Source organism: Dermacentor albipictus, chromosome 5 (genome assembly GCF_038994185.2).
Source record: "Dermacentor albipictus isolate Rhodes 1998 colony chromosome 5, USDA_Dalb.pri_finalv2, whole genome shotgun sequence".
Classification (NCBI taxonomy): domain Eukaryota; kingdom Metazoa; phylum Arthropoda; class Arachnida; order Ixodida; family Ixodidae; genus Dermacentor; species Dermacentor albipictus.
Window position 1 is genome coordinate 153,456,868 of NC_091825.1, and position 23,795 is coordinate 153,480,662.

Here is a 23,795-nt window from a genome sequence, read left to right on the forward strand (position 1 = left end):
GAATGCAAAAATGCTCAGGCGTCCATCATAATCCACTGTGACGATTTAAGAACGTTAAGTCCCATAATTAACGTCTTCTTTCTTATAAGAAGCCGGGCAATCTTCCTACGTGGTTTGTAAAACACGCTTGTAAAGTTCTGGGACGGTTGTAGAAGTAATTTGCCGCAGATGGCCCGTGTTTAACCTACATACAGTCCAAGCGCGCTCGTTCGTTTACTTATGTATTTGTCACGCGTGCGCAATACTTCCTGAAAGGGATCGCTCGCTTGGTCAATCGCTGCCAGCATTTATCGCTATCGCGCAGGAAATGCTTGCTCTCTCGTACAGTACACTTCGTGAACGTCGTCGCCAATTCGATAACGAGGTTTACGCGCGACTAAACAGATTGCACGCGCGACGCGAATGCGGTCGTACAATCTCGAATCGACGCGAGCACCAGTGATTGCTCTGGAATGTGTACACGGTGACGCACGTGGACGGACTTGGGTACAGTATGATCGTCCTGGCCTAAAAGGTGAACAGTCTCGTCACATACTTCTTCCTGGTAGTGTTATTGCGCCGTCAGTGCATCCTACAGCGACAAGCGCACTTGCCGGCCTCACGTAGGCGGCCACGAATTCGCTCAGGTCCTGCGCCGAGCCGGTGCCGCAGGCGGCCAGCAGTTCGCGCGCCGGTGCCACGTCGCCGTGCGCCGCGTTGCGCACGTAGGCGAGTAGCGTGTCTTCGAGCGCGTCGGCGAGTCGCGTGTCCGCCGACGACGCGGTGCCGTGAATGGGCAGCGGCGGCGCGTCGTCCACCCGCTGGCAGGCGTAGTCGTAGAAGTTGCGACACGGCTCGCCCTCCAGCAAAGCCGCGAGTCGGTTGGCCTCGCTCAGGCACGGCGCCGAGTCGCACACCAGCCACTTGACGCTCGCACCCGAGCGCGTCTGCGGCCCTGAAGAGGCGAGAAGGGCTGAGGCGCTGCCTACGCCAGCTTCCGTAAAGGAGGTTATACAGCAGCTAGGCCTCCTACGTCTCCAGTTCTCGAATGCGCTACCGTGCACTCTGATTAGCTAGACCTCTGGGTACGTTGTGAGTACACTTGGCGAAGGTAAACACTTTTCTCGTTGTCAGGCGAAAGACTGCTTTGGTTTACTGCTTGATTGGATCGGGCCGTCCAACGAACGTGCGACGCGCACGCATGCGACGCTCGTGGCGGTCCAGTAAGCAATCGTGCGCGCCGTTCTTCGGGTTATTTTTCTTGCTTCTTTTGATGACCATATACGCTGTGCTTAATGGCGCAAGGGCCAGTTCCGCCCAAAGTGCGCCATACAAATGATTTTGCCTTTTCAATGGAACGATGTAGTGCAAAGCATGTACGGAACACGGCTGTACATGGGCCTAAAATATAGTCGCTCTAGGGTGCGTAAAATATAAATATATTAAAAGTATGATAATAATTTGTGGAGTGCCGTGCAATCATAAAACATGAAAGTATGGTATAAAATTATGTATGTACCAGTAGCTCTGCTGCCTCGTCAGAAACCTTGGATGCAAGGCTTTGGAGGCACGTATTTATATATATATATACCATACAAATGCTGTGATCGCAGCAGTAACCTCTGTTGAGAGGTCACGCTACAAATTGATAACTTGCAATGCATGAGCATCATGTAGATGGGTCAAAAGTGATTTTCGACTGAAAAACGAGTCCACATGAAGGAACATTGCCGGATGGAGAGGTATACTCTGTCGGTAAGCCGCTATACGTCGATTCACCATGCATTTAGGTATTCGCTTGGCCACATATGCCTTCAGAAAAACTCCTGTACAGAGTTTATACGTAAAATCAGATGAGTGGTCACTCCACCTGCCAAGAACATGTGTAACAATATGCACAACAATATGTAAGCTTCTCATATTTCCTCAAGCTGCACTCTAATCCTGAACACCCATGCTATGAAGCCATTAACAATTTGACGTCTGCCATGCTATATTTCAAAACCGACCGTCAATGAAAACGCCTTTCTCACTACACGTGAGGAAGCTGAGCGAAGAAACGAATGTCCCACCGCATGTGCACCCACTGGTGGCTCCAACAAGCCTGTTGCCACCATGGCAGTGGCAAATGATAGAATGCGACACGTCATTTGTCGTATAGTTACCAAGCACGCCTGAGAGGAATGCATCCGAATGTACTTCCTAGAACTCTAAATAAAGTACTCATGGCCGGAATTTTATACTGAGGCATCAAAGCCCCATGCTGGCGTGTCTTATGCAGCGGTTGGTTCATCGTTTTCAGAATATGATGTTTCCCGCCCGGAAACAAGTATTTTTTTCGTGGAGGCATACGCAGTAACGTCGGTTGTTAAACATATCAAGAAAGTCAACATATACCAAAGGCCATTATATTCCCTGACTCTGAGTGTAGTAATGTTTTTAATGTCATTCCGCAAACATAAAAATCCCATAGTCAACGAGTTTTATTCACTTCTTTCTACGCAATGCGTGTATATGTGCATATATATATATATATATATATATATATATATATATATATATATGTGTGTGTGTGTGTGTGTGTGTGTGTGTGTGTGTGTGTGTGTGTGTGTGTGTGTGTGTGTGTGTGTGTGTGTGTGTGTGTGTGTGTGTGTGTGTGTGTGTGTAACCAGCTTGTAATTTGCCGGGTGCCCGGCCACAGATGCATCGATGGGAGCATGACCAGATGGCTTGAAGCCTTTTCTGCGAAGGAAAATTAGAACACACTGGCAATTGAATGTGAGATACTGAGACGTCGAATAAGCCTTATTTAATCAAGCCTCCATTAGGCAACTTGCGACCATCAAGGAAAATTAGGAGAACTGAAGTAACTGTGTGGCGACTTAAGATGGGCCGCACCTACGGGACCCACTCTTACTTGCTATATGGTGGTGAACTCTTGCTAACTGCGAAGCATTAACCGTAGACCAAGTCCGCATACTTTGGAGGTGCCCATCCAAACCTCCGCCAAGGGCAATTCTTCGGCAATCCCCTGCGCTCGGGGCCTGGGAGCGTGCAATCAAGACGCGCGACCCAAGATGCCAATTCAGGCTGGCAGAGTGGGCCAACTGCGTCGCGGCCACATGGCATCCACACTAGCTCCTCTGTCAGGGTCTTAAATACTAATTTACGCCTCCATTAAAGTTTACTTCTTTCTTTCTCGTGGTGAACTTCCTGTCTGCGTTAAATGTGGAGAAACGCTGACCATCCTGCATGTCCCGGTGGAGTGCTGCGAATCAGAAGCAGAAAAACACACTATCCTTTTTCTTTTAATGCGAAAGCATTATATTCCCCATTACGCGAAAATCCGTCGGCGTTGGCGTGACCGAAACATGGTACCAAAAATGGCCGATGGCGTAGAGTGAAAACAAGTAAAAAAAAATGCTCGGATTGACGTCAAATTTATCAGGAAGGTTTCTGTAAGCAAAGCAAATTTGGCTTTGAAAAGGAAACTTGGTGCACTTTGGTCTGGGTGGCAATCGAACCCGGGCCTGCGAGGCGAGCAGGCTTCCCCGACACCACCGCGACTGCACGGTCCTGGCTGTCTAAAGGTGTGCCTATATAGTGTGTCCGTTCATGAGCGCGTCCAAGACGTCTCGAGGTCTACAAACGGTATAATGTTTTCGCATTCCCACACTTAAGCAGTCTTAAGTGCTTCTGCCGAATTTTCACAGTGAAGCTGTATATGGCTAGGTTTCCGTTTCTTTCTGCGTGCGTAGAAGAGGTTCGCGTAGACCAAGAAGTCGATATAGGCGAATCCAGTGTGTGCGCCTATATATTACACATATATTAAATCAATATAGTCATCCCTATAAACAGCGTCGCTGGTCATCTACCTTCACAAAGTGGAATGGCACTGAATTTTTTTTTTTTTTCACTGCTGCGTTTGGGACAGTTACTCTGCTGCTGTGGTGAAAAAATAATGCCAATAGTGGGTTTCAACGTGACTTATATGGCTTGTACGTGGCCATATGTTACTTCATTACGCCGCCTATCTCTCTCTCTCTCTCTCTCTCTCTAACACACACGCACGCACGCGCGCACACACAGACAGAGAGTGTTAAGACGGCAATTTCGACATGCTTAGATATATAGAAGGCTATACCTCTATATTTTCAGACATCAGGTCAGACATCGAGCAACGAAGCATGGACGGAAAGCGCGGAGTGATAAATTTTAGTGACTTAACTTCTTGCGTAACTTCCGCAGTTTCGCAACTGACGACTTCAAACGCGTCGGTGCGCCGGTTGCCCCCATGCATATGTTTCGGCGTCTCTGTGTTCCGGAGAGAAGCCGATTTTATGCACACCCAACACGATACATTGTCAGTTATTGCGCACCACAACCTGAGCTCGTGCACTGGATGAAGAATTTAGTACAGAGGCGGCGGCTCTACATCTATCTAAAGACGCTGTGAGCGTCATATCAACGCAGCTGCACCGTCGTAAGAACTTACGTGCAGTCCTATACCTTGTGGGCCGTTCATTCGGAGGCCATGGCAGCGAGCTGTGGGAAACGCAGATGCGTACAGGTAATATATGCATTTCGATCTTGTCCCAATGTATACACACAAGATCGTTATTGTGAAGCTTTGTACGGATGCGCACTAACTGTGTTCTTGGCCAATTAGTTCTGCTGAAGTCCGCAAGGTGAAAGAAAGTTTGCAAAAGGGAAAATTGTGATACATCCGACTGTAGCTCTAAGATAGAGTCGATCGGGTGGATGAGACGCATGTTAAACCCATGGCTTTTCTCTTGTTTTCGAAGCAAACAAATAAAACCCTAGGGAATCCCTTTTTGTACACATTTGTGCCAGTCGGGGGATGAAAATTTTCTCTTTACCTTGCGATCTTCCGCAGAACTAGTTGGCCAGGAACACTGCCAGGTCGCAGCTGTACAAATATCTATCTATCTATCTATCTATCTATCTATCTATCTATCTATCTATCTATCTATCTATCTATCTGTCTGTCTGTCTGTCTGTCTGTCTGTCTGTCTGTCTGTCTGTCTGTCTGTCTGTCTGTCTGTCTGTCTGTCTGTCTGTCTGTCTGTCTGTCTGTCTGTCTGTCTGTCTGTCTGTCTGTCTGTCTGTCTGTCTGTCTGTCTGTCTGTCTGTCTGTCTGTCTGTCTGTCTGTCTGTCTGTCTGTCTGTCTGTCTGTCTGTCTGTCTGTCTGTCTGTCTGTCTGTCTGTCTGTCTGTCTGTCTGTCTGTCTGTCTGTCTGTCTGTCTGTCTGTCTGTCTGTCTGTCTGTCTGTCTGTCTGTCTGTCTGTCTGTCTGTCTGTCTGTCTGTCTGTCTGTCTGTCTGTCTGTCTGTCTGTCTGTCTGTCTGTCTGTCTGTCTGTCTGTCTGTCTGTCTGTCTGTCTGTCTGTCTGTCTGTCTGTCTGTCTGTCTGTCTGTCTGTCTGTCTGTCTGTCTGTCTGTCTGTCTGTCTGTCTGTCTGTCTGTCTGTCTGTCTGTCTGTCTGTCTGTCTGTCTGTCTGTCTGTCTGTCTGTCTGTCTGTCTGTCTGTCTGTCTGTCTGTCTGTCTGTCTGTCTGTCTGTCTGTCTGTCTGTCTGTCTGTCTGTCTGTCTGTCTGTCTGTCTGTCTGTCTGTCTGTCTGTCTGTCTGTCTGTCTGTCTGTCTGTCTGTCTGTCTGTCTGTCTGTCTGTCTGTCTGTCTGTCTGTCTGTCTGTCTGTCTGTCTGTCTGTCTGTCTGTCTGTCTGTCTGTCTGTCTGTCTGTCTGTCTGTCTGTCTGTCTGTCTGTCTGTCTGTCTGTCTGTCTGTCTGTCTGTCTGTCTGTCTGTCTGTCTGTCTGTCTGTCTGTCTGTCTGTCTGTCTGTCTGTCTGTCTGTCTGTCTGTCTGTCTGTCTGTCTGTCTGTCTGTCTGTCTGTCTGTCTGTCTGTCTGTCTGTCTGTCTGTCTGTCTGTCTGTCTGTCTGTCTGTCTGTCTGTCTGTCTGTCTGTCTGTCTGTCTGTCTGTCTGTCTGTCTGTCTGTCTGTCTGTCTGTCTGTCTGTCTGTCTGTCTGTGTTTGTTTGTTTGTTTGTTTGTTTGTTTTCTAGCCTCAGCGTACCACACACACAAGAACGCGGCCACAGCGAGTTTCCCTTCTCTCCGTGCAGAAGTGCCCATGACCGAGTAAGGCAAATATATACACCATGTATAAACATTGCATTTGCTCCAGAGCACCTCCATTCGCTGCTTCACGAGGCCAGCTGCAAAAGCAAACTCTTGTTTCCTTCCCAAGCCTATTTGGCGTAAGCTAAGTTTTCTGCGTGCTGATCTTAAACCTGCTCTCAAGCTGTGCCCGCGGCAGTGGCATTTGTGCATCATCTATAGCGTGCTTAACCGAACAATTGCATCTGCAAGATCTTGATGGGGGCTATAGTTGGTTCGTATTTAGAACTGAGGTTGAGCAGCGCGAATAAAAGAAAGACGCGAAGGAACAAATACCACAGACAAGCGCTGACTGCCTACTGGAAATTTATTTGAAATTCTCCAGCCATTATATATCTAGGTTTGCTTATATTTTATATATAGGTATAAAATGACTGAAGAATTTTCAGTATAGCAGTCAGCGATTGTATGTGGTATTCGTTCCTTCGAGTCCTTCTTTTATTCGCGCTGTTCAACCTCAGTTCTACATTACATCTGCAAACTTCAAGTTGCCAAGATATTCCGATTTAGTGCTTACGCCTTTCATTTCACACTGTAGAATTTCCAGTACCTCTTGCAGGCATGCAGCGAATAGCACTGAAGATTATCACTGAAGATAATGCCGTGGGGCAGAATTAGTGAAGCGTACAGGTGTATTTACGAAGTATTTACAAACTGCCGCAAAGCTGAATACACAATTAAGAGGGCTGTCCGAACCAGCCGCACACTCTCCTCGCCAAATCGTCTTCATTGTTCATAGTGACACCATGTCCCACTTATTGCTTCCCTGCCTAACAACCTTTCTTGACCTGATTCCTTTTCCCTTTTGTTGTAAAAAATATGCTACCTGCGATATCTCTGCAGACATTTACTAAGATATTCACATTTATATATATATACCTCCGGAAAGTACACTTTCTCAATTTGTGTCGCACCTGTAGGCATTATTCTCATGTCTTGGTGTCTTATAGCAACATTGGGTACTGGTAAGCTAATAGTTTGCAGAAATTGCCAGGCTGAATTTAGTTTTTTTTTTTCGTTGCAGTACTGCTCATTTTTCAATAATAAAAATAAGCCTCGGTCAGCCATTTGTGACGCCACAGGGAGCTACTTCGAGAACTATAGTCTCGCCGCTTGACCCACTTCTGTGTTGCCTTTTGTAATGGTGACGACGTTTATGTTCTCGCCTTCCCATCAGTGTCTGGCGTAACGGCGGTACACAGCTTTTTCTCGACGTGAAGCATCGGCGGCCCCGATGCATGGGCGCGCGTATACCTGTGTTCGTCATCCGGCCTGCTGCGTCCCGTTCTGGCTTCGTCCGTCACGGAGCCGTGGTGCGCGCTCCCGGCGAACACCATCACGGCCAGCCAGACCAGGCAGGCGACCAGGAAGAAGGCGGCCACGCCCGACTCGGGGAACATGTGCACCGAGCTCTCGGCGAACTTCGACATGCCGGTTTCGACGTCGTCCTCCCGGACCGGGGGCCCTTCCGCCTCCGTCGTGCCGTTCTGTCCCGGCTCTGGAACTCCGGCATCCAGATCCGGAGGCGTGACGTCACCCTTCTTTTGGCTCCACGTGTTCTCGCCCATTGTATCGTTCCACTCGTCGGCCTTGAAACGTGCGCGCGGGAACATGGTTCAGGGGCGGAATTCACTAAGTGAACTTACGAACAAATTTTTACCAAAGAACTATTTAAAAAATGGCTGTGGCTTAGCTAAGGTTAAGCCCAGGATGCGAAGCATACTAGCCTTTATTTTAACGCGACAGCGTTAAGGAGCTCGTGTCGCAGAAAAGCCGGTGTCGTCGGCGTCGGCTCAGGCGTGCGGCGCTTACTCAGGCGCACATTTCGTTGTCGCGCCGAACGCTGCGTTGCTCGACGCTCACTGCGTCCGATGGGGGGCGCGTAGTCGCTGCGCCGTAGCAAAGCCACCTAGAAACAGTCTCTGTAGCACGCCGCAACCTTCGCTTCTCATTCCAACGAGCAGCTCTGTCTCCAGGAGGCATCTCACCTCGTGAATGTCTAGCAGAGGCAAGCGCAGCTGCTTATATACCGCCGCGACGCCGCGAGCGACAGCGCGAGTTGGAGCCCCGTTTCTCCTCTGTCGTGACGTCACAGTGTCACGTGATCAGCCTTGAAGGCGACGCCGCGAGCGACGGCGCGAGTTGGAGCCCCGTTTCTCCTCTGTCGTGACGTCACGGTGTCACGTGGTATTGAAGGCGACACCGCCGCGCCTGAGCAGCTGGGTTGAGCTCTAGTAATATGCTTCGCATAAAACAATGTATTCACAGCAAAGCTAGAACCGTCCGTAAGCTAGATCAGCAAGCTTGCAATGCCCGCCGATGTAAAGACGAGAGCTGTAGCTGACAAAAGGCGTGTATGAGCATCGGCGCGAACTTCAGTATATTTGCACCAATAGCATACGCGTTAGTCGATTCCCAATACTTAAACAGCTGTCGCTGCTGGCGACGTACGAAGCCATTTCTACGATAGGGGGTAGCCGTCTTACGAACATAATTATGTATAGCTCCACCGCTCGAGCTAATGCGCATAAGCGTTGTAACGTGCTGCGGCGGCCGATTGGCCAGACATCACAACTGATAGCCAATTACGGATGGCGCGTGCTTTCATTTCTGTGGTGCTTTTTGATTTGTCATCTCAAAGTGCATTGATCATTTTTAGTGCATAACTGTATTGGGCGTGCGCTGCTGTGGAAGAGAGTAACATTATTGATGTGCTGCGAACTTCTGCTTAATGTCTGATATGCTGTTTTTTTTTTTTCTATGCGCGCAAGATCCTGACTTATCATAGTCGTCATGACACTCTGTTGGGATGGGGGTAGGCTGGAGGGGGAACTGTGACCACCTCTGTCTGAATTGGGCCGCCTGAAACTTCAAAACGAGCCCTTGTCTTCGTGCGAGGTATCATCGTGTTGTGCAAGCTGAACAGAAGCCATAGAGGAGCGATGAACAACGACGTAAAAGTGTGATCTAAACTTGCACGTCAGGATTTTACGTAGCAAAGGTTTCTGTAATAAATTTGGCAGTGTCGGTAGCCACGGCTTCTTTCTGCACTTTTCTTTCATGGTTGCTTTCACAGCACTCCGCGCATTGAGCGGGCATCCTATGCGAAGGGAGCGCGCGTTTCATCGTTGGCGGCCGCTCGACGTGTTGCCGAAGGAGTAGTGTATGCGCGGCATTAGAACACCTGCAACCGTGTGCAGCGCAATCACATACCATCCCGATAGACTTGCGGGGGCTGCTGGCTTTGCCTTGAGGTCATATGAAATATTTATTATGCAGTTTTCATGTTCATTATTTTCCCTAATTCGTATCGACATATAAAGCAGTTTAGTCCCCTTGTATTAGAGTGGCGGTGATAGTGGTGATATTGCTATACAGGCGGGGGTAGTCTGGCAGACTTGGCCAGCAATAATAGCTCTGCCTGGGCGCATCTTTCTGCGCAAAATATATGTCACCGTCTGTCGATCAGTCCTGCTTCTCGCAGTAATGTGAGAAAAATGCGTGACGCTTCTATTGCCATTCTTTTGACGGCGATGCGATGAACGAGCGAGCGCGTTTGCCATTGTCGGCGCTGTAGCAGACGCCCGGGAAGGAAGCTGTCGAAAAGGAGGTGTGCAGTATTTTGCCGTCAACTACAGATGTATTTTCTACAGGTGCAGCGGTGGGAAAACTGCAGCGGTGGCGTAGAGATAGAGCATGCGCCTCGCGTGCAAGAGGTCCGTGGTTCGAATCCCGGTGCCGCGCAATTTTCCACCGGATTAAAGAGAAAAAAAATCGGCGTGTTGATGCAGTTGCATAAACAGACCTGGAGTGTGGCCTGATCACGTTGACTAGAACTGGTAACGCACTCCCTCACCAGAGCAGGATTGGCCACCCTGGTGCAGTACTTGGCCACAACGTCCTATATGAATACAACAATCAAACCCTGGCCCTCAGTCCCCAGCAGCTGTGAAGCAACTGACCACGGTGGCGGTCAGATTTGTGACGCAGCAGAGGGTGCTAAGAATCCCTGGGTCCGGACAAGGCCGCCATTGGAATTTGAACCCGCCAACGTTTAACGCTAGAACGTTATCTAGGGAGGCGAGTCTAGCAGTGCTATTGGAGGAATTAGAGGGCAGTAAATGGGATATAATAGGGCTCAGTGAAGTTAGGAGGACAAAAGAAGCATATACAGTGCTAAAAAGCGGGCACGTCCTGATTAATAAGGATATAGCTGGTAACATACAGGAATTCTAAAGCATTAACGAGAGGGTGGCAGGTCTTGTTGTGAAACTTAATAACAGGTACAAATTGGAGGTTGCACAGGTCTACGCCCCTACATCCAGTCATGATGACCAGGAACTCGGCAGCTTGTATGAGGACGTGGAATCGGCGATGGGTAAAGTAAAAACAAAATACACTATACTGATGGGCGACTTCAATGCCAGGGTAGGCAAGAGGCAGGCTGGAGACAAGTCAGTGGGGGAATATGGCATAGGCTCTAGGAAAAGCAGGGGAGAGTTATTAGTACAGTTTGCAGAACAGAATAATATGCGGATAATGAATACCTTCTTCCGCAAGCGGGATAGCCGAAAGTTGACATGGAGGAGCCCGAATGGGGAGCCTAGAAATGAAATAGACCTTATACGCTGCGCTAACCCTGGCATCATACAAGATGTGGATGTGCTCAGCAAGGTGCGCTGCAGTGACCATAGGATGGTAAGAACTCGAATCAGCCTAGATTTGAGGAGGGAACCGGAGAAACTGGCACATAAGAAGCCGATCAATGAGTTAGCGGTAAGAGGGAAAATAGAGGAATTCCGGATCAAGCTACAGAACAGGTATTCGGCTTAAACTCAGGAACTGTTTGTTTTTCTGTAAAACTGTGCCCCCCTGCTTTGGTCTCACTGAGACTGGCAGTAGTGCAAATAAAATAAATTGAACTTTAACTCAGGAAGAGGACCTTAGTGTTGAAGCAATGAACGACAATCTTATGAGCATCATTAAGGAGTGTGCAATAGAAGTCGGTAGTAACTCCGTTTGACAGGATACCAGTAAGCTATCGCAGGAGACGAAAGATCTGATGAAGAAACGCCAATGTATGAAAGCTTCTAACCCTACAGCTATAGAATAGAACTGCCAGTACTTTCCAAGTTAATCAACAAGCGTAAGACAGCTGACATATGGATAGAATTGAACATGCTCTAAGGAACGGTGGAAGCCTAAAAGCAGTGAAGAAGAAACTAGTAATATGCAAGAATCAGCTGTATGCATTAAGAGACAAAGCCGGCAATATCATTACTAATACGGATGAGATAGTTCAAGTGGCTGAGGAGTTCTATAGAGATATATGCAGTACCAGTGGCACCCACGACGATAATGGGAGAGTGAATAGTCTAGAGGAATTTGACATCCCACAAGTAACGCCGGAAGAAGTAAAGAAAGCCTTGGGAGCTATGCAAAGGTGGAAGGCAGCTGGGGAGGATCAGGTAACAGCAGATTTGTTGAAGGATGGTGGGCAAATTGTTCTAGAAAAACTGGCCACCCTGTATACGCAATGCCCTATGACCTGGAGTGTACTGGAATCTTGGAAGAACGCCTACATAATCCTAATCTATAAGAAAGGGGACGCCAAAGACTTGAAAAATTATAGACCGATCAGCTTATTGTCCATTGCCTACAAAGTATTTACTAAGGTAATAGTAAGCAAGTGATTCGTATCAGTTGGAGTCACTATCACTATCAGCGGCTGTTATGGGCGATGCTAAGATAGGAGGGTATATTTCTTTACAGTGATCGCCCACGTGAATGAATCCTGAAATCAATGAGAAGGAAACTTGGCATCGGACAAACCGAGAGGTATGCACTGAAAGGTAAGCAAGGTAATATCATCAGCAATCTCGAAGGTATAGTAAAAGCAGCAGTAGAATTCTATACTGACCTGTGCAGTACCCAAAGCAGCCACGATATCTCCATTCGAAGTAGCAATGAACAGGTTACAGAGACTCCTTCTATAACCAGCGATGAAGTTAAAGGGCCTTGCGAGACATGGAACGGCGAAAAGCGGCAGGAGAAGATAGACTACCATTTGACTTAAAGATGGAGGAGACATAATGGTTGAAAAACTAGCGGCACTTTATACGAATTGTCTATCGACTTCAAACCCGCCGTGGTTGCTCAGTGGCTACGGTGTTAGGCTGCTGAGCACGAGGTCGCGGGATCGAATCCTGGCCACGGCGGCCGCATTTCGATGGGGGCTAAATGCGAAAACACCCGTGTACTTAGATTTAGGTGCACGTTAAAGAACCCCAGGTGGTCAAAATTTCCGGAGTCCCCCACTACGGCGTGCCTCATAATCAGAAAGTGGTTTTGGCACGTAAAACCCCATATATTATTATTATTATTATTATTATTATTATTATTATTATTATTATTATTATTATTATTATTATTATTATTATTATTATTATTATTATTATTATTATTATTATTATTATTATTATTATTATTATTATTATCGACTTCAAGGGTCCCAGAGAACTGGAAGAATGCCAACATTAAACTAGTCCACAAAAAGGGAGACGTTAAAGACTTGAAAAAAATTATAGGTCCATTAGCTTACTTCCAGTATTATATAAAATATTCACCAAGATAATCTCCAATAGAATAAGGATAGATAGATAGATAGATAGATAGATAGATAGATAGATAGATAGATAGATAGATAGATAGATAGATAGATAGATAGATAGATAGATAGATAGATAGATAGATAGATAGATAGATAGATAGATAGATAGATAGATAGATAGATAGATAGATAGATAGATAGATAGATAGATAGATAGATAGATAGATAGATAGATAGATAGATAGATAGATGAACTTTATAAAAAGAATAATTAGAAAACCGATAATGGTCGGGGCCCTTAGTCCAGGGCTCCGCTGGCTCTTGCCATCTTCTCAGCTCTCTTTATCAGCTTGAGCTGGTCGTCGGGGGCCGAGCTGGACAGCAGTGCCTCCCATTGCTCCCTCGCGGCGTCCGTGTTTAGGTGTTCTATGTTTTGTAGTGTGCACTCCCACGTAATGTGGTATAGGGTTGGCGTGGCCCCACACCATGGGCTTTCGTCCCTGTAGGCTGTGGGGTGTATCCGATGTAATATGTGTAGGTTCGTGTAAGTGCCTGTCTGGAGCCTACGTCAGGCAGCGGCATCTTTTGTCTTTAGATTTCGATGGGGTGGTGGATATCGCAAGCGACGCCCTCTGTGGTAGTTAACGATGGCTGAATACTAGAGGTCGACCGGGTCCGGGTCTTCTGCAGCCGGCGTGATGAGTGCTCGGTTATGTACGAATCCTCGAGCTGCTCTGTCGGCCTGCAGGTTGCCCGTGATGCCAGTGTGGCCCGGTATCCATATGATGGTTTGGGTGGTGAAGTCCTCAGGGTCCTCCTTAAGTATTCGGGCTAGGATTTGTGCAGCAGGTCTTCCAATTCTTCCCTGTAGGAAGTTGCGGCAGGCCTGCTGGGAATCCGTGAGGATCGTCAGTGGTTGGTTTGCGTGTAGGCCCTCGCGGATGGCTAACGCGATGGCCATCTCTTCGGCTTCCGTGATCGTGCAGGGGCGAGTCGATGCAGCGGAGGTAACGTGGCCTCGGTGGTCGCATGCCACTGCCACTGCGCCCTTGTTCGTCCCATACATGGCGGCGTCCGTAAAACGGGCCGTGGTATTGAACCTGAACGATTTCTCCGTGTACTGGGCCCTTGCTCTCCTCATGCCGGACTGTAGGTTAGGGTCTATGTTGCGTGGTATCGGGGCAACGTGAAACCTGTCCTGGACGTGACGAGGTATTAAGCAGGTTTCTTGGGTTCGTGTTGTTATTGCTGGGAACCCCAAGGTTTGTAGGACCTGCTGGCCCGTGTGAGTCCGCGCAAGTCTCTGTTGTTGCGAGACGTAATGGGCTTCTGTCAGTTCGCTGAGGGTGTTGTGCAACCCTAGCGCCAATAATTTCTCAGTCGATGTACTCATCGGCAGGTGGAGAGCGGTCTTGAACGCCATACACTGTACTTCGGTCAACCAAAAGAGCAGGCAGGTTTCAGGAAGGGATACTCTATACAATGGATCCCATCCATGTCGTCAATCAGGTAATCGAGACATCCGCAGAGTACAATCAGCTTCTCTATATGGCTTACCCGCCGTGATTGCTCAGTGGCTATGGTGTTTGGCTGCTGAGCATGAGGTCGCGGGATCGAATGCCGGCCACGGCGGCCGCATTTCGATGGGGGCGAAATGCGAAAACACCCGTGTACTTAGACTTAGGTGCACGTTAAAGAACTCCAGGTGGTCGAAATTTCCGGAGTCCTCCATTACGGCATGCCTCATAATCAGAAAGTGGTTTTGGCACGTAAAACCCCATAATTTAATTTTTAATATGGCTTTCATAGATTACGAAAATGCGTTTGATTCAGCAAAGTTACGAGCAGACATAGAGGCATTACATAATCAAGGAGTGCAGGAGGCGTACGTGAATATCTCGTAAATCTACAAGGATTCCACAGCTGCCTTGATTCTCCACAAGAAAAGTAGAAAGAGACCTATGAAGAAAGGGGTCAAGCAAGAAGCCACTATTTTTCCAGTGCTATTCACTGCATGCTTGGAAGAAGTATTCAGGCTATTAAACTGGGAAGGCTTAGGAGTGAGGATCAATGGTGGATATCTCGGCAACCTTCGGTTTGTTCCTGTTCCTGTCAGTGTCCTGTTCAGCAACACTGGGACAAATTGCAACAAATGATTGAGGACCTTAACAGAGAAAGTGTAAGAGTGGGGTTGAATATTAATATACATAATACAAAGATAATGATCGATAGCCGGACAAGGGAACAAGAGTTCAGGATCGTCAGTCAGCCTCTACAGTCCGTGAAGGAGTACATTTGCCTATTATCGGGCAATTACTCACAGGGGACCCTGATCATGAGAAGAAAATTTGCAGAAGAATGAAAATGGTTTGGAGCGCATTCGGCAGACATTGTCAGATCCTGACTGGAAGCTTACCATTATCATTAAAGAGAAAAGTGTACAATCAATGCATTCTACCGGTGCTGACATATGGGGCAGAAACTTGGAGACTGACAAAGAAGCTTGCAAACAAGTTAAGGGCAGTGTAAAGAGCGATGGCACGAAGAATGCTAGGCATAACGTTTAGAGACAGAAATAGAGTGGTGCGGATAAAAGAACAAACGGTTATAGCCAAGATTTTAATTGACATTAAGAGAAAGAAATTAAGCTGGGCAGGTCATGTAATGTGTAGGTTAGATAACCGGTGGACCATTAGGATTACAGAATGGGTGCCAAGAGAGGGGAAGCGCAGTCGAGGACGGCAGAAGCCTAGGTGGGGTGATTAAATTAAGAAATTCGCAGGCGCTAGCTGGGATCGGTTGGCGCAGGACAGGGGTAATTGGAGATCGCAGGGAGAGGCCTTTTAGTCCTGCAGTGGACATAAAATAGGCTACTGCGGCGGCTGCTGCTGATTATGATAATCGCGCACAGGACTGCCGCGAATGTTTCCGCCTTGTCAGTGGCGAGGTCGGCGTTGTCTTCTGATGGCTGCCCGCGAAATGGGTGCGTTCATGGCGAAGGCGAACGTTTGACGATGGAACATGGTTATTTTATTAGTTGCACAAAAAGAAAGAGGGGTGTGTGCAGAAAACAAAGCTAGAAGAGCGTATATTTCCAATAGAAAAGCATTGCCGCCTGTTACGTGCTAACCGACCTATGGTCGGAGTCTCGCAGAGTCATCTCGAGTCACCCAAAGAGTGAGTATATCTTATACTATCTAATTGGCATTTCTCTTACGAACAGATGCTAGCGTAAGAACTTATTTGTGAATACAGGCCCAGCTTCGTTGAGATGTCAGCGCAGCGCAGCGGGACGGACGACATATTGGGCGGTAAACGTAGTTTCCAACAAAATTACTAGAAGTAGCTCTGGCGCTGGTGTCTACGGGAGTTGTAGGCATGGCGCTTCAGCCAGCGTGGAAATGGTATGCATGAACTTCGACCTTTTGGCTTCGAACGGCTTTGCGACAATGCGAATGAATAATTTTGATTATTGATACAGAGCTACTGAAAAGGACACAAAAAACGGCGAGCATAATTCGGTGTTCTATAAGGCTAGTAGAAAGCACATATATACAGTACACTTCATGCGAACATTTGACCCATATTGACCGAAGATATAGAAATATAGTTGAGCGAATAGTCAATAGACACGACTAACTTAACCGACTTTAGAACCAGTGGGCGATTTGCGCAAAGGAAAGCAAAGAAAAATAAGACGTCATTCTTCCGATCGTGTCCCGTTGCCCACCACCGCTTGTTACGTCTCAACACCACCAAGGGTGTTAACTAAACGTTTGCCACGTGTCAAATCACCGCACCTCCTATCCAGCCGACAACGCAGCAGGGACACTGACGGTTGAAGGGCGCTCACCTCACCATTACCTGGAAACCTGAGAAAAGGATGAAACGGAGGGAACCACGACAACGAATTGATATGCGCAGTTAATTACATGAGTCAAATCACCAACCACTCCTTAGCGTTTAACGAGCCGTCAAGACAGCGTGTAAACCAGCTGTTGCAGGGTTCCACAAAAGACCCCTCAGCCCGCCCTTCATCTTGAAGCCGGAGCGAACAAGAAGGGGGAACAAAAAGCACATTAGTGGACAGCTATGCGAAGTCAGGATAGTAGTTTCATCGGTCGTGTAAACATGTAAATATAGGCACACTAACTTAATAACGAGCACGGTGTCACGCGCGCTCATGCAAACATGAACAAATCTCACTCGATGACCGCGGAAACTCACTGTCAAAACGTTGCAGTGAGGAAACGCGCCGCAGCAGCGCTGCGTCTCTCATCAGCCGCGAAGACACAACGCGCGGCGGACTCTGTCCCCGTCGCAGATGGCTTGGGCGCGCCCGCACGCACAGCGGAGCGTGGCGTGGCGCTCGGACGCTGGCTGCCGGCGCGTTGAAACAGGTGAAACAGCGGGCACTGGGGATCGCTGTGCGTGCAGGTGCGTCGGACAGACTTTCTCACGATGAGGCCGTACAGGGCCTGCTCTCCTGGGCTTTTCAGGAGCATTTTTTAGTGATCCCCTTTGAGTTAAATAAACACGCAGTGCCTCAGCAGCCACGGTTGAACGCGATTGCCTGATGTCACGCCGTAAGGACTATTGGCTTTGCGTCTCGTCCACGTTAGGTTAGCTCAGCTCAGGTTTAGGTTACGTTAGGTTAGGGTGAAAGCCGTTAGGGTGCCGCAGCGTATTCTCACAGTGGTTACGCCGAGCGGATTATTGTATTTGCCGCCTTAAATAATGTTAGGTTAGGTTAACGTTAGTTACGTTGACGTTACGCTACGCTGGCGTGAAAGCCGTTAGGGTGGCGCGGCGTATTCTCACAACGGTTACGTCGTGAGCATTATTGTCTTTCTGGAGATGTGCTGAAGCACTAAGGCGCCAAAGAGGACGTACTTCAAATAGTACATGTCCTTCACAGTTCAAAGTACACAGACAAATAAAACTACGGCCTTATACAGGCTGACAGATGTTTTATTAAATATGGCAATAACGAAAAAGATGTGTCCGTGGCGTAATGGTTTCAATGTTGGGCTTCTGTGCTAGAGGACATGTGTTCGAATCATGCCGGCGGATTATTTTAATAATGTTTATTTAATTATTTATTACACAGTACTTTGTTGAAAAGGACGAATCTACAAAGTCTACGAGACGTTTAAAGCCAGACGGACGAACCTTAGGCAAATCCATGTACTTCCCGGAATTAACATGCTGGCTGCCGCTCCCGTCACTTACGGTGTTCCGTCTAGTAATTATTGTATAAAACTGTGGTTTCTTAGCTATCCCTTACCGCTATCTTAGGCCACGGGCCATCCCTTCTAATAAAAGTTTCAACCAATCAATAAATTTCCTCTTGATATGCCTAGCTACGCCAGGTGTCACCACATGCCTTACTGCTTTACTTGGCCTCCTCATAGAGGGCGCGGGAGCCTTGAGGCACGACATTGAAAAATGCATGGCAGCTGGGTAGACATATATACAGCTCTGCTGTAAAACTGTTCGTACATGGACGTCTCCTTTGCCGGCGATCGACGCCACCAAGTCTCCGGAGATTGCCGGGAAGCCCTCTAGCGGCGACGGCATGGTCTGTTCGATGTCGCCAGTCTTGTCGGGGGCCTCGTGCTTCGGCTTCTCGGACGGCCGCCTGCGGCTTCCCCTGCGGCTTCCCCTGCGCACGGCACTCAGCACGGTCACCGTGGCCACGGAGCTGCGCTTCCGGCTGCCCGGACAGCTCAGTGGCCACGTCACCGGACCGCTGACGCGACCGCCCAGCTCCAGCACTTCGTCAATCTGCAAGCGAGCACAAGTTCGTCACGACACTGAAACGAAATACAACATCTACGCGAGTCCCATCAAAGCTTACTTCTACAAACCGAATTCCTTCAAGATATCATGTTTCCCACGTCTCTACGTGAGCATGAACTCGTGGCGTGTTTTATTAATCTATACACCAGAACACCGTGAATTCAAAGGGCGCCGCCATATTGATGAGCGCCGGTCGCGCCATCTATCCCAAGCGCCGCGAAGTAGCAGGCCTGGGCTGCCACGCCGGGAGATGCGACCCGGCGCGTAAGCGAAACTTGGGCTTTTTTGCTGGGCGGAAGGCGTGTTTCGCGTTTTTTCTAGCCTGTCATTTTCGCTGTCTGGATTCAATCAAACTTCAAGACCTCATGCAAGTTCGCAATGGCCACACTGAGTGCTGTGCAGACTGCAGAAGCGAATACATCGTGTAGGTACGCTATTACGTTTGTACAAACCGCACGCTATATGCTAGAACACTTGTGAGCTTTTTGCCACGTAACCTGTGAAGGAATTTACAGCACTGTGTTGGTGCCATATATTATTAAAGCACGCAGAACACTGTCATCTGCACTTTCAGTTTGGTCTTGTTTGTCATGGTCTCTACTGGGTTGGCCGCGTTTGGCAACCAACTGGCGAGGTCGTTTGACTGCCTGGTTAGCAGACGCCTGCCCTTCACCACCTGCACATTGAAGACAAAATAGATGTTATAGTAAGAAGGGCTGTAGTTCTTTCCCATGCCATCACTGTTGCGAAGATATAAAGTCCTCTCAAAATGAAATAGAAAATACACCAGGCCAATTGTATCGTGCAACCACTTAAGAGTACAACATTCAGAACAAAAGCCTAGAGCACTCGAACAAGCAGCATATGATGCTAAACCTGCACTCATTGGAAAATGACGTACTACAGTAGTTATAATGTTCAACTACATGTGCAGTCAAAGCCCGTATAACATGGCGAGCATGACAGATGCAGGTGTTGTACAGTTGCACAAACCATGACAGGGCGCGTAAAATTACCATCCCTACTTAAAGCTGCATCATCAGGACCCCTTTGGTACAAGACAACAACCGCACCTGCATTCCAAGAAATTATCCCCACCAACTGCAGCTACCTGGTACCAGACCTGTTTCGCTTGTGCGAGGCCATCGGATTGTTGGCGCTCCCTTAGAAAAGAAAACAGTAAAAAAAAAACTAGTGAGAACGATCAAGATTTTGTTACAAAATACAAGAATAATTAAGCACCTTATTTTCCTCGCCATATGAACGGAAATATTTTGCGCTTTGCCCCGCATAACAGCCCGCACGCAGTTTAGAGCTCAGGAGGCTCAAATGAATTCGTTACGAATGACACCTGCAACACCAGCTCGTAAAGGTAGATGCGCTGCAAGAACACCTTCGGCGACGAGTAGTCGTCGTTTACGTTTTTGTGGACGCATGCTACGTGACGAGCAGACTTCGGTTTACTTTCATTAGCAATAACACTCACCAACAAGGCCTACAACTTGTCATTCACGCTTAATGGTCATTCCGTGCACCAGCTGCAAGTATCGCTAACCGCAAACTCAACTGTTCCGCTTAACCGTCGGGAGCTCTGCCTGAATGAAAACACGAAAAGGCTTGCCTTTTTGTTATAGCCAAGGCGAAGCACCGGCGCGGGATTCTGCTCTGTAGGCTTGTTGCCCAGAAAGTGCTCGGAGCAAACCTGCGTGTTACACGTATTACGTTTGTAGGGCGCAAAGTTGAACGTGGCACCAAAATATACACAGATCGAATACTCACTCGTGCATTTTCACTGGGTTGGTAGTTCTTCCTATTCACTGCAGCTATCCACCGGTGGCGCAGCTTGGCATTCTTCGTTGCGGACGGAAATCGGCGCAGGCTGAAAACACCGCACCGGCACGATTCCCTACGTGTGTTGTGCTCTTCGCAAACAGCGCTAAGCAACCTGCTCCTTTTCCGCTGGTTGTTTTGGCATCCAAACACGACGCAATGATGCCCAGATGACTTCTTCTACTTTGGATCCGTGTGAACGGGCACATCTCCGCACTTTGGAGCCCTAGAGCTGGCGCTTGCCATGTCTACTGGTCGCCGGCGAACACACTTTGGCAGCCCAGTACAAAATAGCGCCGGTCAACCGGGCAACCCGGGTGCGAGAGTATGCGTTCGGTTAGTCTGGGTGCGAGACTAGCGTGTTCTGGTCTATAGACAAGTACGGCGACGAGGAGGCAGCGAAGACGCGTCTTATTTACGATCCACAGAATACTGTCGCTCTGGATTTCCACCCGAAAGCTGAATCGAGGGTGCAGTTTTGTGGCATAACTTTGCTGATTGGTGCACTTCAATGGCAGGCTTGCAGATGGCTGTGTGGCCGTTTACTGTACTTCATATTATGCTGCTGACAAACATGCCACAGGAGGTCGCCACCTTCGTTAGTGAAAAGCGCGTTTGTCCGGTTATCACAAGTCGCCACATAAAGACACACAGACGCGTAGATTTGAGAAAAAAAAAACTGTGGGCTGGCGTGCCTACTACCGGCTGCAAGCAGGACCTGTCCAGTGAATGAAGAGTAGAACTGTCGACGTTAACTCATGGGCACGTCGGAGCGGAAAGTGAAGTCGCAATCGTTTAGATACTTATATATTAAAGCGAAGCTATATTTGTCATACCTTCCCGGATCTGGCGTGGCTGCTGCTGCTGTTTGCCGTCTGCTGCTAGGTCGGTTTGCATCTCAGTGGACGCATTCGGGAATATATACACGCAGTTTATATGTGCACTGAACGCTAGTACCAGGAAACGGGCTTATATAAACCCTGTGTACTGACCGACGAAGTGTATACTCTAAGGGAAGAGAAATGAATAACCCTTATTACATATACAGAGAAAAGATGATGTGAAATAGAGCGATTTGCCTCCCTCGTTCATGGGATGAAGGCTTTCTCTCTCTCCGAAACAACACGACGTAACCAACATGCCGGATGTCATGCGTTTATATAGGAAACTGTGGAAGCATCACGTAACTCTTATCTGCTAACATTCACAAAATAGGCGCACGCGTCTGCACGTTCGATAACAACAGGTGCGCTAGTTTTGATGTCTTCAATATCCTTCGTCAGGTATCTATTTAAAAAAAAAAGAAAAAAACACTCGCGGACAACTTTTTGTGGCAATGAAGGAAAAGCTACGGAGGTAAAGCGCGCCAAGTGAGAGTGCTTCTGAAAAGAGTCCCCTGTTTTCATCCACGTTAGTTTAAGCCAGGGAGGAGAAAACAAACACCTTATTAGCAACAGTCAAATAAGATAAAACACACCACTGAGTGTAAAAGTTTACTTATTTCGCGGCTTTTTCCTTCCGCGTCTGGGCAAACGTGAAACAGTCGCACGTGAAGCTGTGTCGATTCCGCATCTGTTCCGAGAAACCTAAAGTACTGTCAAACGCTGGCGGACTACTTGGCGCCGTAACACATGTGAGCATCCACGCGCCCGTAGTTTCCCTTCATTGCCACAGAAAGTTGTCCCAATACTACTTGTTGCCTGGCTCCATGTCATAACATGTATTACACATGCAGCTAGCGTCTGGCGACAATATCATTTCGCGTCCCACTGATGTTTGTCTATATGTGAAGAATGTAACGAATACATCCAAACCGGTATACGCTGTCATAGTTAAGGTAAAAGCTCGGCTGTTACTTTTAAATGTTAGAATGCACGCCTTGTAAAGGTTACCATGAGAGCGCACTGCATGTAGCTTGCCGGAAGATGAGCAATAAATGCGCGAACGTTCGCTCGATGCGCGACCCGATGCAAACGCCGAGAACGATTCGGGGCACCGGCCAATCACGAATAGCGCTAGCCTACGCAAATATCCTAGCGAGTTTTTTTTTTTCATTTTTTTCTTTTGCTTGCTACACGTTTTGCTGACATACAAAGACCTTACGGGTGCTGAAATTAATTTGTTCCTCCTCTGGAGCGCATGGAGTCAGCGAGGTGCGTCCGTCAGTCGCCCGTCTCGGCAGCAGCCAGAGAACCGAGAGCTGCGACTCCCTAACCGCAAACGCGCCTGAAACGCGATCGGAGCCTGTTGACGAGGGCAGCCACTTGTCCGTCCCTCTGTCACGGCGATGACAGCGGCGACAAGCCGCAGCAGCGCAGAGTATGCATACACCGCACGCCAGGGGCGAGCGCATAAGTTGCCGCTTCGTAGCACTGCGCTTTTTGCACAGAGACGCTAAATGTTTACGCGCGACATATTTTTCCGGACTATAGCCCGCACTTTGTGTATAATCCTGACGGACCACTTAGGGCTCAAAATAACAAGTTTTTATTAGATAGTCTGCACACGCTTTATAGTCCACTAGAACGAACTACGAGTGAACATAGTTTTTGGCTTGTCTGCTACCAGTATGCGGTATAGGTAATCGCAAATTTTATTGTCAACCAGTAAAAACATGGATTACTTATTAGACGTCATAATGGAGTTCAATCTAAATAGGCGTATTACTCTTGTCGGGGCTTTTCGAAGTAAACAAGCCATGAGTGTTGTTGCATGCGCCAATATATATATATATATATATATATATATATATATATATATATATATATATATATATATATATATATATATATATATATATATATATATATATATAATATTGGCGCATGCAACAACACTCATGGCTTGTTATATATATATATATATATATATATATATATATATATATATATATATATATATATATATATATATATATATATATATATATATATATATATATATATATATCATGTCCATTCCCACAGATAATCCGCATCCCGCCACATTTAAACTTTTGGACTTGCACAGTCCACGGACTGCATTCCAGGAAATACGATTTTTACAAATATGTGGTTATTCCACCATAAACAATTCATATTTTCTCAGAGTGACTCGCTAGGCTGGGGGCTGCAGGGGACAAGCGGTCGCAAGCTCTGTCAGACGGTATCATGAAATCGGAATCCAGTTGCTTTATCTCTTACGCTAGCGCCCACAGCGAATGAAGAAACGAAGCCATCGTCTCTAGAAAAAAGATGGGCTGCAACCGTTTTGATTGCTACTTGGCTTCAGAACCTCATAAGACGCCTTCAGGCGTGCCTGGCTAACCTTCGCAAGCGCTTAATTACGCAGCTGCTAGTAAGGCGAAGTGTGGTGAGCCCACGTATATGTTAAGATC

At 47.6% G+C, this 23,795-nt stretch overlaps 1 protein-coding gene across 4 annotated transcripts in view; it reads right to left on the reverse strand.

The window, feature by feature from the left end:
• The window catches only part of LOC135902344 (bromodomain-containing protein 4-like), a 32,280-nt gene that overhangs the window by 5,694 nt on the left and 2,791 nt on the right, over window positions 1–23,795 (reverse strand). For 2 of the 4 annotated variants that reach the window (XM_065432337.1, XM_065432340.1), the window contains exons 2-5: window positions 18,290–18,574; window positions 7,432–7,766; window positions 4,475–4,524; window positions 594–934 (exon numbers count right to left, since the gene is read on the reverse strand). In XM_065432337.1, the coding sequence (XP_065288409.1) occupies window positions 594–934; window positions 4,475–4,524; window positions 7,432–7,766; window positions 18,290–18,574 (1,011 nt within the window). The remainder of the gene's footprint in view (window positions 1–593; window positions 935–4,474; window positions 4,525–7,431; window positions 7,767–18,289; window positions 18,575–23,795) is intronic. The other 2 variants (XM_065432338.1, XM_065432341.1) reach the window with 2 other exon arrangements.